The following is a 16,848-nucleotide window of genomic DNA, read 5'->3' as shown; positions in this document are numbered from 1 at the left end:
GTAGGTGTTTACGCCAGCTCCCTCTATTTCCCCCGCCTGTAGCGTCCCCCTTCCTCCGGACACACCACTCAGTCCTTGCTGGTGAGTGAGAATGATTCCACGCCCACACGTCCAGTGGACACTTCACTAGACCCCAGTCGAGGCTGGACAGTTGACTCCTCTTCTTCTTAACAACCTCTTCCCTTCGCATCCACCCTGCAATAGTCTTCTGGGGGGGATTTTTTCTTCTTGCGTAGTGTTTTCTTCTTTGTCTCTTGATAATTCATGCTTCGTCCTTAAACACTAGAATTACCTGGGGCCTAGTTCCAGATTCACTTTTTTCCCTTAATCTATTCTGTTTTCATAATCACATTCATTCCCACGCTTTCTATGGCCACACCTACGCCTTATACCTGTGGCTGCTATTGTGTATCTTCAACCTAAACTTTCCTCTGGAGTCCAGATTCACGTATCCAATTACCGCCTAGTATCTCCACGTACATGTTTCACAGACATTGCAAACATAATATCCCTCTAATCACACTCTTGCTCTTTTCTGCCCTCAAAACTCCTCTCCCTATATTCCACACCTGATGAAATGGTGCTCTCACCCACTCTGATCCCTTTACGCCCAGCCATTACAAAGTCCCCTCGAATTCCACTCCCCAAACACCTCACAAACATATCTACTCCTCTTTGATTCCAACGCCGCTATCTTGGACCAAGCCATCTTCATTTCTCACCTGGGTTACGAAAATGCCTTTACGCCCCAGACCCCAGCATCCACTCTTATACTCATCAAAGCTTTTCCCCATTTAATGTAGCCAGAATTATACTTTCAATGCAAATCTGATGTGCCCTTGCACCGTTAGAATCTTGCTGTGCTGCCCCATTGTGCTCAAGTGAAACCCCAAGATTGTTCATGATCTGGCCCCACCCCCCTCCCCTGGGTCATCTCAGTCCCTGTCCCCCAACACCCAGCAGCTCTTTTCTAGTCCCTTATATGGCCACGTGCTCTCTCCCCCAGCTTTGCACCCACATTGTCATCACGGCCCCAGAGCCTGGCCAGCTTCTCTTCTCCATCAAAACACCCCCCTCTGCAGGAAGCCCCGTGACGACCCATTCTAGCTGAGAATGCGCTCCTGTAATGCCCTGTCCTCCCAGGCAGCAGTTCCTTCCATTATAGTGGTGCATTCCTATTCATCTTCTGTCTAGCGCTTAACTGTCCCCCTAGAATTGTAAGCTTCAGGAACAGAGAAACACTGCAGGCCTCGGGGGTTGACAAACTTTTCTGTAAAGGGCCAGTTAGGAAATGTTTTAGGTTTTGTGAGATATACAGTCTTTTGCAACAACTCATACCTGCTGTGGAAACCTGAAAGCAGCCATAGAACATATATAAACAAAAGAGCATGGCTGTATTCCAATAAAACTTTATTTACAAAAACAGGCCGAGAGGTCGATTTGGCTTGTGGGTCATAGTTGGCCCACCCTGATGTGTATTAAGGACCACTGTGCTCAGAGTTGACAATTTGATGGCACCTACTACATGCAAGGCACTGTTCTATATGGTTGCTGTGCATTCGTTCATTTAATGGTTCGAATGACTTTGGGGGCAGGTACTATCAGGGTGTTCGTTTGCAGACCGGACTGAGAGCTCACAGTAACTCGCCTCAAACACACCCAGCCACCGAGTTAAACTTGATCCGGGCTATCTGGCTCCAGAGTCTATGCTCTTAACCCTCTTGGCTGGTTAATGTATGGACAAAAGAGTAGTCAAATGAGACTGCAGAATGAAAGTCTTCAGAAAGTATAAAATAATACAGAGGGTTGAAAGTGGGAACGGAACTTAACCAGCAAGGATACTAAGTGCAACTCCCCTGAGCCTGCGTCTTCACCCCCGGTCTGCGTGTCCGAGGCAGGCCCACCTGGCTCATTTCCCTTCTGGAATGGGCTCTTCTCAAAGCCAGTACCAGAAATGGACGACCCAGGAGGTCATCTGGAACCCCCACTCTACAACGGCGCTCTTTGCTTAGTTTTCTCTGCCTGCGTTCGGTCTCCATGTTTCTTCCTTCTAAGGTGAAAGGCAGAAGCGTGAGCAGGTGAAGACACTGGGCTTTGGAGCCTCACCGAGCAGATTCAAACCTAGTCCCTCCAGCCTCAGTGTTTACATTTGTAAAGCAGGGACAGCAACAGTGCCTATCACCGAAGATAGCTGTGACAATTCAATGAGATTAAGGGCGTCCTAAGCAGTTCATAAACACCAGGGGCTGTTATTCCCATTATCTTAGTACTCAGGACACAGGAAGGCAAGGTGGGACGTCAAAACAACACCAGATGTAGGGTCAGATGAAGCCGAATCCCACGTCTGAGCTTTATTAGCTATGTGACCTCAGTTACACTATTTAATTCATGGAGCTACATGCCACTTAAATTTTCACAACGTTTGGGAAATTGACGTAGCGTTGGCCAGCCCCCTCTCAATGTAAGAACATTAACAGTTTTCTTTAATACCTTACATTCATTATCACCATTGTATTATAAGTGAAAGAATATTTTAATACCCTGTCTGTAAAGAAAGTAGGAAGGATACCATCTGAGAATAGTGAACTAACAACAGCGTCCTTGTTTCTCTTCCTTAACTCATTCCCAATCTAAGCCCCATTTTCTTTATCTGCGAGACAGAGGTATCGATGTGCGCACACAGGCACAGGTGTACGATCCAGCTGAACTGCCTGGAGAAAGCAGGGCCCAGGGGCTATTTGCCCCTCCTCCAGTCTCCTCTTGAGCGCCTTTCCCCCTCGCTTAACTCCCTCCTCTCCTCTGGACTCTCCGGGGAGCTGAGAGACGGAGGGACCAGAAACAGCCACAGCATCTGATCTCAGAGGACTTTATTGGCCGTGAGGGTGGCGGCCGGGGACCAGTGTAGGTTGTGACCTACGTGGGAATGACCAAAAGAGAAGACGATCCACTCCTCCTGGGAAAACACAGGGACCCAGGGGACAGGGGCCTGTTTCCATCCGGGTCTTTGAAGCTCTCTCCAGCCAGGCAGGGTGTGAGCCCCAGCTGGAGGGCGAGGTCCGAGGGAAAAATTTTACTATCTCTGGAGACAAAAGAGCTTTTGTGTGCGAATGGTATCTGGGTGGGCGGGGTGGGGAGAGGGGAAATGGTTAGTGGGAATGAGAATGAGATTCTACCAGAGAAAGGGAGAGCTGGAGAGATGGGGATAGAGCCAGGGAGCAGATGAAAGGGAGAGACCGAAGCGGAAGCAGAGAGGGTGACTGAAAGCTGATGAGGACAGGCCCCAGAAGAGAGCGTTCCCTCAGGCCGACTTTGGTTCTGGCCTCCCGGTCCTGAGTGCTCTCGAGGGGTATGAAAAGGATAACAGAGCCTGAGCTGGGTGTCTTCTCAGACCAGCCATGCAGCTCTCAGTAAGTGACACGCTTTCACTGAGCCTCAGGGTGCCCATCTGCGGAGGGGAGGTGGGAGAGGGTGGGGCCTGGACCCAGTGGCGGATCCAGTAATAGGAAATAGGAGGGGGTGTCCACAAGCTAATTTCAAATATGTTTTAAAAGCTCAGACCTGAACTATTCCCAGCTCAAGGAGGGGACCACAGATCTTCCAAGGCTGCCCAGGATCTGATTGGCTACTAGCAGGTGAATGAAGGTGGGTTTCAGGCTAAAAGTTATTTAATAGATACCTTTTATTAGAGGGACAAAGACTCGTGAGTGTGAGGCCTCAGAGTCACAGAACTGCTGCCATTGTGCCTTCTGGCCTTGGCTCTCCGAGAACCGAGTCAATTAAAGATGCAGGCCTCCTTCCCGGAGGCCAGAGAAAAGGAAGGCGCAGCTGAGAAAAGAAGGAAGGCAAGGAGGTTGTTTCCTTCTGGCACAACCTAGACATCTATCAGGAAAAAAAAATTGAGATCAATGGAAGGGAATCAATTCACATCTTAAAAAAGAATTATTCCTCGGCCTGACCTTAGGGAAGGACCCTTGGAGGCTTAGGCCCACCCAGACGCACGCTGGAGCCCAGGGGAAATTCAGGACCCCCGGAGCTGGTTGGAGTTGAGCCCGGAGAAGCACAGGTTGCTACTGCAGCTGCCTTGGTAACTCGGGGGGCAGGCGGAGCACGGCCTCCCCATCTTGTATGGTGCCTCACCAATCCAGTTGCCCCTGGAAGAAAAAAGATCCCAGGGAGAGGGGGTCAGAGGGCAGGGGAGAGTTCCATGAACAACCTTCACACAGGTGTCCAAGTCTCGTATTGCCACAGACTGGCTGTGCGGCCTCGGGCCAGGCACATCTGCAAGCCTCAGCTGCTTCCTCTGCAAAGCCAAGAGAAGACCCTCCCCCCCAGCAGGGAGACGCCAGGACGATGAAATAATGGAGCCACGTGTACCTGCGCCCAGCACCATGCCTGGCAAATAAGTGACTGCCCAGTAAGTGTCGATGCTCTTGCTCATCCTGCCACCGCTCAGCCACCCCCCCAGGCGGACCTAAGTTCTGAGCCCGTTCCTGGATTCTGCCACCTGCCAACTGGTGACAGAATAAACCCTCTCATTTCTTGAGCCTTTACTGTAGCCTCTGAACAGAATAAATAAATGGAATGGTGTTCATAAAAATTACGTGAAACTATTTTGTAACTTACAAGAAGGCTATGCAAAGGTGGGATAGAATAATTAGACAATGAGTGTAATTCAGTCATGGGGGGCATGTCTGTGAAGCCTCATCACGGCCACTGCTGAGCATTTATTTCTCCGATGGCCTTTTCCCAAATCCATTCCACCTGCTCCTGAGTCGATCCTTTCAAAGTACCATGGCCTTGAGAGGAGGCGTCTAGAGAGCCATTGCTTAAGGGTTGCAGACTTTCTCTTTGGGGTGATGAAAAGGTTTTGGAAATAGCAGTGATGATCACACAACATTGTGGGTGTAATTAATGCCATCGACTTGCACACTTAAAAATGGTTAAAATGGCAAATTTTATGTTGCATGTTTTACCACAATTTTTAAAAAGTAATAATGTAATATATTTTATACTTCCAATGGGTGAGTTGTATGATATGTGAATTATATGTCAATATGCTGTTTTAAAAAATAAAGGAACACTGAACATCACCTTCTCCTGTTCAAGAACTTTCGTTGGTTTCCCATCGCCTATGCTGGAATTGGCGATTTTTTTGTTTTTTTGAAAGGGCCAGATAGTAAACATTGTAGGCGTTGCAGGTGAGATGTCCCTATCACATGGAAACAGCCACAGATATGAATGCCTTTGCTGTGTTTCAATAAAACTTTATGCACAAAAACGGGCAGCAGGCCAGACTTCAGCCATAGGCGGTAGTTTGCCAACCCCTGGCTTACGGACTTGAGTCCACTGCTTTCTAGACTGTTCTAGCAGCATGTGGGTCCCCCTCACACACCTCATCTTCTCAAAACCTTCTTCCCCACCCCAACCCACAGGCTTCTCTTTTCCTCCCTCTTTCTCCTCTCAAGGCCCAAAATCACTCCCCCAGCTCTTTCTCGCCTGTGGCTGCCTAATAAGCTCGCCGTTGGCCTAGCTGGTTAGTTATCTCTATAAGTCCCAATGCCTTATTTCCCCACACTTTAAGTGAACACTCTTTGTGGGCAGAAATGGGATCTTTTTTCTTTGAAAGTGGTTATTGAATGACGAGTAAAGTCAGCCCAAATGCTTAGAAAAGTACACACTTCTGGTTTCACGTGGAACTCGTCCATTCCTCCTTCCAGAGCACCTGTCGGGCACAGATTTGTGCCAAACCTGTGAGTACATAGTTCTCTAAAGGCCTCTCGGAAATTTGAGGGCAGGGAGAGGGAATGGGGGAGACACCAAGGGTGATAGAATCAGAGAAGTTCTTTTTTGTTTAATTGAACCACTAGGAAAAATGTTCTAGTGCTTGAAAAAAACCAAAGGCATCGCTGTAATGAAAAGAAACAGAAATGAGTGAGATCTATTTCCCACCCTCTAAGAGTTTGTGACCTGGTCCTAATCACAGCTACCATTTAGTGATCACGTACTGTGGACAACGGCGTGCTGCGACCCTCTGAGAACCAGGGACTGTTGGCTCTGTCTAAAAAGAGGAGGCGGCAGGGACTAAATGGCTTTTCCAAAGTCCTCACTGTGCACCTGGGGGAGCTAGAAATCAAACCGAGGTCTGGTAACAACAATAAGAACCAACACAAACTCTGAATTTCTCACGAGCCTGGGGGCGTGTCCTGGGTCAGCTCACTTGATTCGCTCAACAATTCTGCGAGTAGAACATGCATCCACTTTACAGATGAAGAAAAAGTCACAGAGAAGTTAAATTACAATTCAAACCCTGACAATCTTGACCTCAGGGTCTAAACATCCTAGCAATTATACTGTTAATATTCAACGTTGCAACAATTGGGTATATCAGCAAATATAGCAGAACAGTTCCATAAGCTGGTTGTTGTATTTTCCCTTGTCTAATAAAGCTGGGCTACAATACATGGTGTCAATAGATGTTACCATCTAAAAATTAAGCAGCTAGAGAGTTTATGTCCAGATTACTAGTGACTTCCAGGACATTGGGCTAGTGCAGTGGACGTAATGTGGGGCTTGGGAGCAAAAGGCTTGTGTTTCAAATGGCTCTGCTACTTGTTGGCTTTGCGACTTCCGATGACCTCTCCAATCCTCAATATCTCAGTCTGCAAAAGGGGAAACCATCTTTCCGGTGTCCCTCCCTTTTTTCCTTCTTTCTCCTTCATCTCTTCAGTGTGATAATAAGATGAGAGTACTGGTATTTTGTAAATGACCAAGGGCTGCCTGAGAGTAAAAGTTGGCTCTCACTACGAAATTTTAAAATTCTCAGTATCATGTTTATTTAGAATTTGCTCTTGTGCCTGTCTCTATAAGAATCTGTGATGTTTGCGAGCCTGCGTACTGTACACTGGATAGAGACTTCCATTTCCCTTTCTCCGTGTTTCCAGGGTGTGAAGACCACTCGTGACCTCTCTCCCACCAGGCTGACTGGCGAGTCTGAGCAGCAGGAGAGAGGCCCGCTCATTCTACCCTTCCTTTCCTTCGGGGCCTGCCAGCCTGCTGGGTACATCGTGTGTTCCCGGCTGCTCTGTTTCAGGTGGAGAGCTTAGTGGGGCCGCCTCTACTCTTGCAGGGAGAGGCCTGTCGGTGGGTGTGCAGGTCTAACTCAATAGTGAGATATTTGTGCAAGTGCACTTGGCTGGCAGGTCTAAGCCACACTCTCCACTATCGACTTCATCAGTGAGACTGCCTGTCCACCTGCCTCGGCCCTCTGTTTCCCAGCGATTCTGAAACTTGGGTAAAGGAGAAGGATCGTTAATGGACTCTGAAACTACCCAAATGTCCGGCATTGAGGTTACTTAGAATGGAGAAAGGCAGGGTGTCCCACATATCTTTCTTTTCTTTAAATTCTGCCCGCGCCACCTCGGGACCCACCTTCCTGGCCCGGAGCCCCCGCCACCCAGCGCTGCACTTACTTAATAGCGTAGTTGCAGACCAAGTACACCGCCTGGCGCCAAGTGCCGCCCCAGACGCCAATGCTGTCACAGGTGTGGATGGCACAGCCCAGCCGGCTGGAGGATGCCCACACCATCTGAGGAAGGACGCAGACAAAGGCGGCTGAGAAGGATTTAGGGGGGCCCAGGTTCCTTGGGGCAGCGAGCTCCTGGACAGGCTTCGGGGTGGGTGAATTAAGTGAGGTCTGCCTGTTCCAAGGTGAGGGGGGCTGGAAACAGGAACTATAAGGTTTCTCAAACTTTTTTTTTTCTTACTACAACCAGGAGTAAGAAACCAACTACAGAGCTGGCTTCGGCAGCACATACACTAAAATGGAAACGACGCAGAGGTTAGTGTGGCCCTGCGCAAGGAGCACACGCACATTCGTGAGGTGTTCCGTGTTTTAAAAGAAAGAAATTTTACACTCTTACCCTGTGCACACACACACACAACATCGGAACAAAAACTTTCTGAGGCAATATTTAATCTTATCATGGGTGAAACATGCTAATATTTTCTGTACTGTTTTATTAGTTATTTTTTTCTTTTCTTTCCTTTTTCCCTAGTGACCACTGCAAACGGCTGTTGTGTTGGGGGTTAAACTACAAGCTTTGGCGTGAAACAGCCTCGGGTCAGAATCTCAGTGTCACTAGCTTAGTGACGGTGACCAAGGCACTTAGCCACTCTGTGCCTCAGGTTCTAAAGTGGAGGCAACGCTATCTCTTGAGCTGTTAGCAAGGACACTCGGTTTAGGCCTTACATTTCTTAGAGCATCTCGAGCTTAGAATTTTAACGTTAACTCCCGGGGAACCACAGAGAGACTGAGGGGACCCAAAGAAGATGTCTGCCATGCGACTGGAAGTTTCTGTCTTATTTCTTGCACTGTTACGTTGCATGGTATTTTTATGTGTGATAAGTGTTAACATATTCAATATTAGCACTCAAAATATACTATGATTTTTGTAAACTTATTTTGTTGCTTCTTTTTTTTTAACATAGTGGGAGCCTCAGAAAACAGAAAACACTGGCATATGTTTGGACCTGCTGGATTCAAAAGCACCGTTGAGCTTGTCACCCGACACGTCCCCACTGTGGGGTCACACAGTCTGGTGAGCCTACCTCAGATACTCAGTACCGGATCCAGTCCACCTCAATCCAACCCCCCGGGAACGTGCTTATCATGCAAAAGGAAGTCTATGTTTTGCTTGTAATTTCTGTTCCTCCACAATCTTTTTCTTCGAAGGGACCGGGACTTGTCCTCCCATCAGCCCTCAGTCCGACAGAGGGGTACCTGGGTGTAGTGGGAGCACACGGGGCCGCGGCAGCGCCAGGGGCAGCGCGGGGCACAGTCTGCTGGGGTTGGGAACGAGTAATGCCGCCTCTCCTCGGACCACGCTCTCACGAGATCCACCACTGAGCGGTACCTGGGAGTGGAGAGGATGGGACATGCTGGGTGCAGGGAAGGAAAAGTCGCTCCACCACCAGCCTGCTCAGTGAGCTTGTTGAGTGGCTGAGTGAGGGAAGGGCAGAGGGTCACTCACCGGCCAGTATGGATGGAGAGGTTCTGGCCTACATATCTCATCAGCTGGGAGGGCCCGTGGGCCCAGATGCACTGGGTGGCCCAGGCCTCAGCAGACCTGGCCAGCTGCTCATCCCAGACCTGCGGAAAGAGAGGCCGTGACATTTCCGGGGGAACAACCGCCATCATTAACAGCGTCCATATGTGCACGTCTACCTGAAGCCATACCTCCCATCCCTTGGAACCTGGCAACCACCCACATGACAGATTGGGAGACTGAGGCTCAGAGAAGGCTTGTCACTTCAAGGTCAACAGCAAGTCCACATAGGGGCCAACACGAACACCCAGGTCTCTGACTCCCAGTCTGGTGCCCTCTTCTCTTCACAGGCCTCCACGACCAGGCCCCTGTTGCAAGCAGGGTCTTAGGGGGTTGGTCCAGGAGTTCTTGGTGGTCCTTAGAAGTGGCTGAGCCCAGGGTGATGGGAATGACTGACTTTTTGTTCCATTTATTAAGCATTTAATTCAAACCGTTTTTTGAATAATGAAAGCATGCACAAGTTTCCTATGTAAGGAGGAAACATGGGAAGCCTCCCGTCTCTCTCACTCGTCCCTGCAGCCCCCGTGCCTGCTAGAGGCGAGCACCACTGTGAGGTTCCAATGTTTGTTCCAGAAACATCCCAGATCCGCACAGGCATCTGTACTGTGATTACATATATGCTCATGTATAATAGTTATAAGGATACACACACTCACACAAATGGCAGCATGCTGGGCATTCGACTGAGCACCTGGCTCCTGTCACTCACCAAGACAGGTTATCTTGGTGATTAGTCCACACTGTACCTAGAGAATACCCTTCTCATCCTTCGTAGCAGCTTCATAATTTTACGGTGTATGAATGCTCCAAGTTTTATAACCTGAAAAGGCTTCGCTTAAAAAAAATACTAGCTCCCTTCCAGCTCTGACTTCCTGCGATTCTCTATTTGTTTATTCAGCAGACAGTGAACAGTATTTCTTTCTTTTTTTTAATCCTCACCCAAGGATATGTTTATTGATTTGAGAGAGAGAGAAGCATCGATCAGCTGCCTCCTGTACACGCCCCGGCTCGGGATTGAACCCCAGGTATGTGCCCCGACCAGAGATGGAGCCTGCACCCTCTCGGTCTGTGGGATGACGCTTCAGCCACCCAGGCCCCCCGGCCAGGGCTTGAATGGTATTTCTAGGCACCCAGGACTCACAATCTAGCAGGAAATGAGATGCCATACGATCCTGGAGGGTGTGAGGATGTGAACCGGGCCGGAACTTTCTCGGGGCTGTAGGACCAAAAAGCCTCCACAGAGCAGAGGTTCTCTGTCCTACAGGCAGAAGCCGACCAGTGGAAAAGAAATGGGGGCACCGAGAGAGGGGTGCGAGCATCTCCCCTGGGCTGTCCGACGGACAGTATGTCAGAAAAACAGAGACGCGCTTCCTACATTCTACCAGGAGGTGAACTGAGGGCAGGGACATGCAAACATCAGACCCACATTCGCTGACCCTCCCCGAGGTCCCTCAGGAGACGTCCGTCTCTCTTGCTCTACACGGCATGCCATAATTAAACACCTTAATCGAAGTGAGTGCCTTGTACTCACAACTGGTGCTCAATAAATGTGTCATTTGTTTGAAGATGGAGGGCCCTCTGTGTGCCAAGGTTGCTGTGTTGATAAAAAATGAGTCAGTCAACGAACAAATACACGTTCTCCCACCTCTAGGTGCCTGCCGCTCCTGCTTCTCTCCCTACCCCACTCCGCTCCTTATCGCCACCTGACATTACAGTCTACACGTATTTCGTTGATGTTTGCTTTCTACCCTCATTAAAATGTAAGTTCCATGAGGGAAGGGCTTTCGTCCATCCTGTCCTGGGTAGGGCCTTCGAGGCTCAGCACGGGACCTGGCTTTAAGCAGGCCCTAGTAAGTGAATGGACACATTGCAAATGAGTTTGCAGGCTGTGTGTAGCAAGTCTTGGAGGGTGTGGGACTGGCGATCTCTTACCCTAAAGAAATATGCGGGTGGGCTGGCAGCCTGTGTCTCCAGGCTGGTTTGAGATGATGGTCCCAGAGGAGGGGCTGGGGTAAAGAAGGTCCCTCCTTCATTCTGGGAGGCTGGGGTAAGAGCCACCAGTGTGGTCCCTTTGAGGACAGACATCCCAGCTTCCTCCAATGGCCAGCGGCCAGTTTTCCTCACTGGAGACGCCCAGGTCCCAGCCCCGCAGCTCCAAACTCTACTCCACAGGCTTGCTGGGGGCGGTCTGGGTACCGCCATCACACCCCCGGGGGCAAAGAGACAATAGTGTGGAATGCTTCAGGCACCCACCCCCTGCAGGGTGCCAGTGAGGAGCCAAAATCCTTGGGCAGGGTATTGTGTTGGTTGGAAAAACAGCCTTTAGCAGCAGGCAGACCAGGGTTGAAATCCCAGCTGGGTGACCTTGGGCAAATTAATTCTCTGCACCAGCATTTCCTTGGAAAATGAAGAAGAAGGAAGAGGGCCCTCAGCATCGTGTGAAGGGCCTGGCGCACAGTAGGTGCTCCACAAACAGCTGCCACCTGCCCCTGACCCCCCAACACCTGTGCAATCACCTTCACGTCCCCGTCTTTAAAACGAGCGGCTACATCCTGTCCTTTCTGAATGGTCCAGACACCCAGACACTGGCTTGGGGGCCGGGCTGGGAATAGCGAGCCCTCCCAGGATGGGTTAAGACAAGTGGCATTTGCCGGGAGGGGGCCTGGGGAGGGCACGGGGACTTACCATATACTCCATGTTGGCAGCCGGTGGGCGCACGGTGGCCCTGATGTGGTTGTGATAATCCAGTAAGGCACTCACGTCCTGGGCAGAGATGTGGCGCTTCCGCCGGTAGTGGGGCACCCCCAAGCCACTCAGGGGACGCAGAGCTGTGCTGTTGGGCCAAGCCAGCACTAGGGTGGCACTGGGCATCAAGGTGTGCACTATCTGGCCTGCCCAGAAGATCAGGCCTGCCAGGCCCACGGTGCTGGGTAGCAGAGGCATAGCTGGCTGACGGGGCCACACACGTCTGCCTTGTGCAGTCAGGGCTGGCTGCCTGGAGGGGGCGGGCGTAAGGGTACTAAGCCCTGAGTGTTCTCCAGCATTGCCACCCCAGAGGATGCTAACTAACCCTGGGAACTTGGCAAAGACATCCTGTCTCAGCTCTGGCCCGGGTGCCCGACACCCCGTCCTCCCCATGCCAGTAGACTGAATGGGTTGGGCAGCAGGAAGAAATGCCCAGGCAGCAGCTTATCTGGACCAGGACCTGGGGTGAGGTGGTGCTACCACTTCAAAGCCAGGGCTCCATCCCACCAGCCCAGAAGAAAGACACCAGTCCTCCTGGTCCCAGATGCCCTCTCCCCTCTCCTGCTTTAAGCCCTCGGAGGGTAAGGCCAACCTTCCCCAAAGCTTAGGGAGGGCGCTCTTGTCCCTGAGCCGCTGAACATTCAGAATTGAGAGCAAGACACAGAAAGATCCATATGTGGAAAATGAAAGAGGCAGAGAGAAAGAAAAAAAAATGGGAAAAATGAGAGAGACCATAAAAAGAGATACAGAGAGAAGGAATGAAAGAAATAGGTGGAAAGATACAAGAGAGAATGAGAGATGATGACAGGAGGGAGATAAAGGAAAAACAGGGGAGAGACGGAAAGAGAGTAGAGAGAGAAAGGCAAAGGGATAAGGAAGGAACAGAGACGAGGGAGAGAGAAATAGACTTAACGAGAGGCTGCGGGAACCACCCAGCAGGCTCCCCAGGAGTGCGTACCCAGGACAGGCAGCCCAGGTGGGTGGCAGGAGGCGACCAAGGAGGCAGGGGACCTCTGCAGACACCCTGGCCCGCCTGGCAGCACAGCGACTTTAACGGTCCCCTGGGAGCTGATGGCATCTGGCATGCCCTGCCCCTCAGCCCCCTCCCCTTCCAGCCAGGCCAGACGTGGGCAGGAGGCTCCGCCCACTGCCCATCTGTGGGCTTTCCTCTTCCACCCAGCCTAGCCTCTGCTGTTCCTGCTGCCACCTGGAGTGGGCAGAGGCAGGGATGTGGCAGTGGCACCAATTCCTCCAGGAAGTCTTGACCCCCCTTGGGAGATCAAGGGGCTCTGCTCTGCCTTCCAGACCCCAACACAGTAAGGCCACCTTGCATCCAGAGTATTTTGTTTTCCCTACAAAGCCTTCTGGCCTCAGAGCAGGCTGTGAACATGGCCAACCTCATAAGCACCTACTGTGCACCACACATGGGCTGAATGTTTCATAGAACGAGCTCAGTCACCTCCTAGAAGCAGATGCTATAGCGCTCCATTGTGCAGATAAGAACCTGAGACCTGCAGAGGTGAAGGAAGGAAAGTCAAGCCAGCCTATCTGCAAAAGAGCCAGAATTCAAATCCAGATCTGACCCTAGGGCCCCATGGGTATGTAAAAAGGATGCCATTTTTGTGACCAGACCAAGGAAGGTGCAAAGGAAAAAAGCCTGGGGGCACATTCGCTGCGATGCTGCTCACAGCACCACGCAGCCTCATTAAGTCCACGGACCTGAGTTCAGATCCCCGTGACTTCACTCACTGACTGGGTGTCGTCTTTGCCCAAGTTACTCAACCATTGTGTGCCCCCGCTGTCATAACGGGACCTGCCCAGAGAGCTGTTGTGGGGATTAGACACGCCAGCCTTGGTGGGGCACTCAGGCAGGTCTGGCACACTGCGCATGCGGGCCTGTGTGTCATGAAAGCTTTTTCATTGTTGTCCTTCCAGGTTACAAAAGTTTAATGTGCTCCCTCTGATTAACTGGATTCTCCATGAATGACAGGCAGTACTTCTGTTATAAGAGGGGGTACACTTACAAGAAAGGTGTTATATAAAAACAAAGTTGAGGTGTCTGCAAGCCTTCAGCCTCCTCCCCCCGTGACCTCTGAACCCCCAGGCAGAGCCAGGTGGTGGTGCAGGGCTGGACTACCCAGGCGGGGTTCTCCCCAGACAGTGCCTGCTGCTGAAGCACACACCTCCCTCTGGAGCAGCTTCCCCCAGTCCAGGTGGGCTGGGGCAGGTGGGGCAGGCAGGGCAGGTGGGGCAGGCGGAGCAGAGAGGGATACAAAAGCTGCCAACACAGACTCTGCAGGGCTTTCCCCCCACCCCACAAGGACAAGAGAGACTGGTTCCAGCCTAGCCCCATCTCGGCCTCCAGTGCACTGGGGGCCCTGGGGCAAGTCCCTAGCCTTCTCTGGGCCTCAGGCGCCCCATTGGAGAAACTGGACTAGGGCTCTTCTGCCTAGCGTGGGCTGGGATCCATGGTTCACTAGGGGAAGTCCTGCAGCCCAGGGGTGGAGGATACAGCCTTGACACTCAGGACCCCAGGAGTGTCAGTGATTATGCCCCACTCTCTCAGGATGCTTAACATGAACTTGTCCCGGCACCTGCACTGGCTCAGAGCTCATCCGTCTCTCACAGCCAACTCTGGGGTAGTGGCCTCACCCACCGTACAGGCAAGGGTACCGAGGCACACAGAGTCTCAGCGACTTGTCCTAGGGCCTGGAGCTCGCACACTTACAGAGTGCATACCCATTCACTGTGCACACATCACACTTGTACATGCACACACACAAGCACATCTATCTCCCACAAAATCATAGGGACAGCCCATTCCCCCGGCCCCTCAGATCATTTCTACTGTGCACCCTCAGTTACACAAAAGCCCACCCTTTACACATTTTATCCTATCTGACACATACAAACTGTATGTACTTGCTCCTCAGTGCCCAGCACCATTTTAATCCCTGTACAGAAATAAGCCCATTCAACCTTCAGAACAGCGCCATCTGGTGGGTACTGCTGTCATCACATCCATTTTTATACACAGGAGAAAGCTGAGGCAAAAATTTGCCTGGGGTCACATATCCAGTGGGTGGCAGAAGTGGGTTAGGTACCTGGGCAGGCTGGTTAGGCTGTCTCTCCACAGAGACAGACAGACAGACAGGCATGGAGGCAGGTGCAGCCCCACGCTTCCATCACGCATACGGAATCTCCATCTTCCATCCTGTGTGTTCACGCACCCACAGAAACCCAGACCCCGCACTGGGGGCACCCACACAGGGGCACCCCTGGCTGCTCCACCAGGTGGAACCTTCTCGGGTGTCTTCATTGTCTTAGGCAAGTTTCCTGTAAATAAATATTAGAAAGCGGGGTCAGGAAATAATCGGGGGCGACCCAGATGAACGCCGTGGCTGGGATCTCCCTTTGGGGTAAGAACCCTTTCTCGCCCTTGGGATCTTAATCACCCTAGATTCAGCTATCGATCCACCCGCCCCTTCCTGGAATTCTCTGTGCTTGGGTGCACAAAGGGGAAGTTAGTCTAGACCAGCGATTTTCAACCTTTCTCATCTCATGGCACACATAAATACTTACTAAAGTTCTGCAACACATTAAAAAAAATTTTTTTTTGCTGATCTGAAAAAAATAGGTATAATTTTGTTTTATTTTTTTAATTTTTATGTATTGACTTTAGAGAGAGAGGAAGGGAGAGAGAGAAAGAGAAAGACTAGTGTGTTGTTCCACTTACTTATGCATTCATCGGTTGACTCTTGTATGTGCCCTGACTGGGGATTGAACCCACAACCTGGCATATGGGGACAACACTCTAACTAACCAACTGAACTACCCAGCCAGGGCTAAAAATAGGTAAAATAGGTATAATTCATTACACCAGTTATTGTTGTGTTGGCTGTTGTCATATTCTTATTTGACCATCTAAGAGAAAAGAGGTCAGTGCCTTTGACTAAATAGTCAAGGATTGCATATGTTAAAAATTCTTGCAGCACATCGGTTGAAAATCGCTGTTCTAGACTATGGCAGTATTCCAGGCAGCATAGCTTGGTGCCTTGAGACAGCCTAAGCCTGTGACCCTCCTCCATGGCTCACTAACTATGTAATCTTTCTGTGGCTCAGTTTACGCCTCTGTAAAGTGACGGATGGCATTGCTGTAAGGATTAAACAAGTTAGTATGTCTGAAGACACTTGACACAATGCCTAGCACAGAGTAAGTGGCCGATGGAGGTTACCTAAAATAATAGTGAAATAGTAACAATAACAGTCAACATTTACTTAGCACATACTTGGTGCCAGGCACTGAATGCTTTAGAGGCAGGGTCTCGTTTAAGCTCCAGTTTCATGGGTCAAGTCTCAGGCTTCCCATTCTACAGATGAGAAAGTGGAAACTCATAGAGTGAGTAACTCACCCAAGTCCACACAGCTAGTCGCAGTGGAAATTGGATTCCAATACTAGGTCTCTCTGGTCCTTATCCTGCAAGAGTTGCTTCTGAGAAGAGACTGTGGGACAGGAGCCTGGCACTTGAGAGAGGAGACTGAGAAAGCTGAAAGGCCTTTAAGAATCTTCTGGGTCACGCCCTCATTTGTCAGTTGAGGAAAGAGGTTCAGAGAGGTTAAGTGACTTGTCCAAGGTCACACAGCAATGGCAGACTCAGGACTGCAACCAATCTATTTAACTCCAAATTCAAGTGGAAGGGGGAGGGAGCTTAAGGAAGGACAGCACATGTGGGAAAAAAAAACCAAACCGTGGTGATCCAGACCCTTCAAAACTCTCCAGGTCAAATGTTTCAGGTTCTTCAAAAAGATAAACTGTGAGAAAACAAAAGGGCCCTGGCTGGAGTAGCTCAGTAGATTGAGTGCGGGCCTGTGAACCACACAATGGCGGTTCGATTCCCAGTCAGGGTAAATGCCTGGGTTTGCAGGCCAGTTCCCAGCAGGGGACACACGAGAGGCAACCATTGATATTTCTCTCCTTCTCTCCTTCCCTTCCCCTCTA

At 50.5% G+C, this 16,848-nt stretch overlaps 1 protein-coding gene across 1 annotated transcript; it reads right to left on the bottom strand.

Moving 5' to 3' along the window:
- Positions 1 to 2,805: 2,805 nt before the first annotated feature.
- Positions 2,806 to 12,892, bottom strand: R3HDML (R3H domain containing like). Its single transcript, XM_037044711.1, has 6 exons — positions 12,808 to 12,892; positions 11,790 to 12,099; positions 9,030 to 9,148; positions 8,780 to 8,912; positions 7,470 to 7,585; positions 2,806 to 4,151 (listed from the first exon to the last, which is right to left on the bottom strand). The coding sequence occupies exons 2-6, from the start codon at positions 12,045 to 12,047 to the stop codon at positions 4,019 to 4,021; spliced, it is 759 nt and encodes a 252-aa protein (XP_036900606.1). The 5' UTR covers positions 12,048 to 12,099; positions 12,808 to 12,892; the 3' UTR covers positions 2,806 to 4,018.
- Positions 12,893 to 16,848: the final 3,956 nt, after the last annotated feature.

The sequence above is a fragment of the Sturnira hondurensis genome, unplaced genomic scaffold, assembly GCF_014824575.4.
Source record: "Sturnira hondurensis isolate 20B ecotype Veracruz unplaced genomic scaffold, ASM1482457v3 Scaffold0004136, whole genome shotgun sequence".
NCBI classification, from domain to species: domain Eukaryota; kingdom Metazoa; phylum Chordata; class Mammalia; order Chiroptera; family Phyllostomidae; genus Sturnira; species Sturnira hondurensis.
The sequence above is the reverse complement of the archived record's forward strand: the minus strand, read 5'-3'. Positions and strand labels throughout refer to the sequence as shown.

Coding starts and splice junctions, on each gene's coding strand:
- R3HDML (XM_037044711.1), bottom strand. CDS start 12,047: ATGCCTCTGCTACCCAGCACCGTGGGCCTGGCAGGCCTGATCTTCTGG. Junction 8,913..9,029: donor CTCTCCATCCATACTGGCCG/GTGAGTGACCCT, acceptor CTCCACTCCCAG/GTACCGCTCAGTGGTGGATC. Junction 4,152..7,469: donor GTCTGCAACTACGCTATTAA/GTAAGTGCAGCG, acceptor TTTTTCTTCCAG/GGGCAACTGGATTGGTGAGG.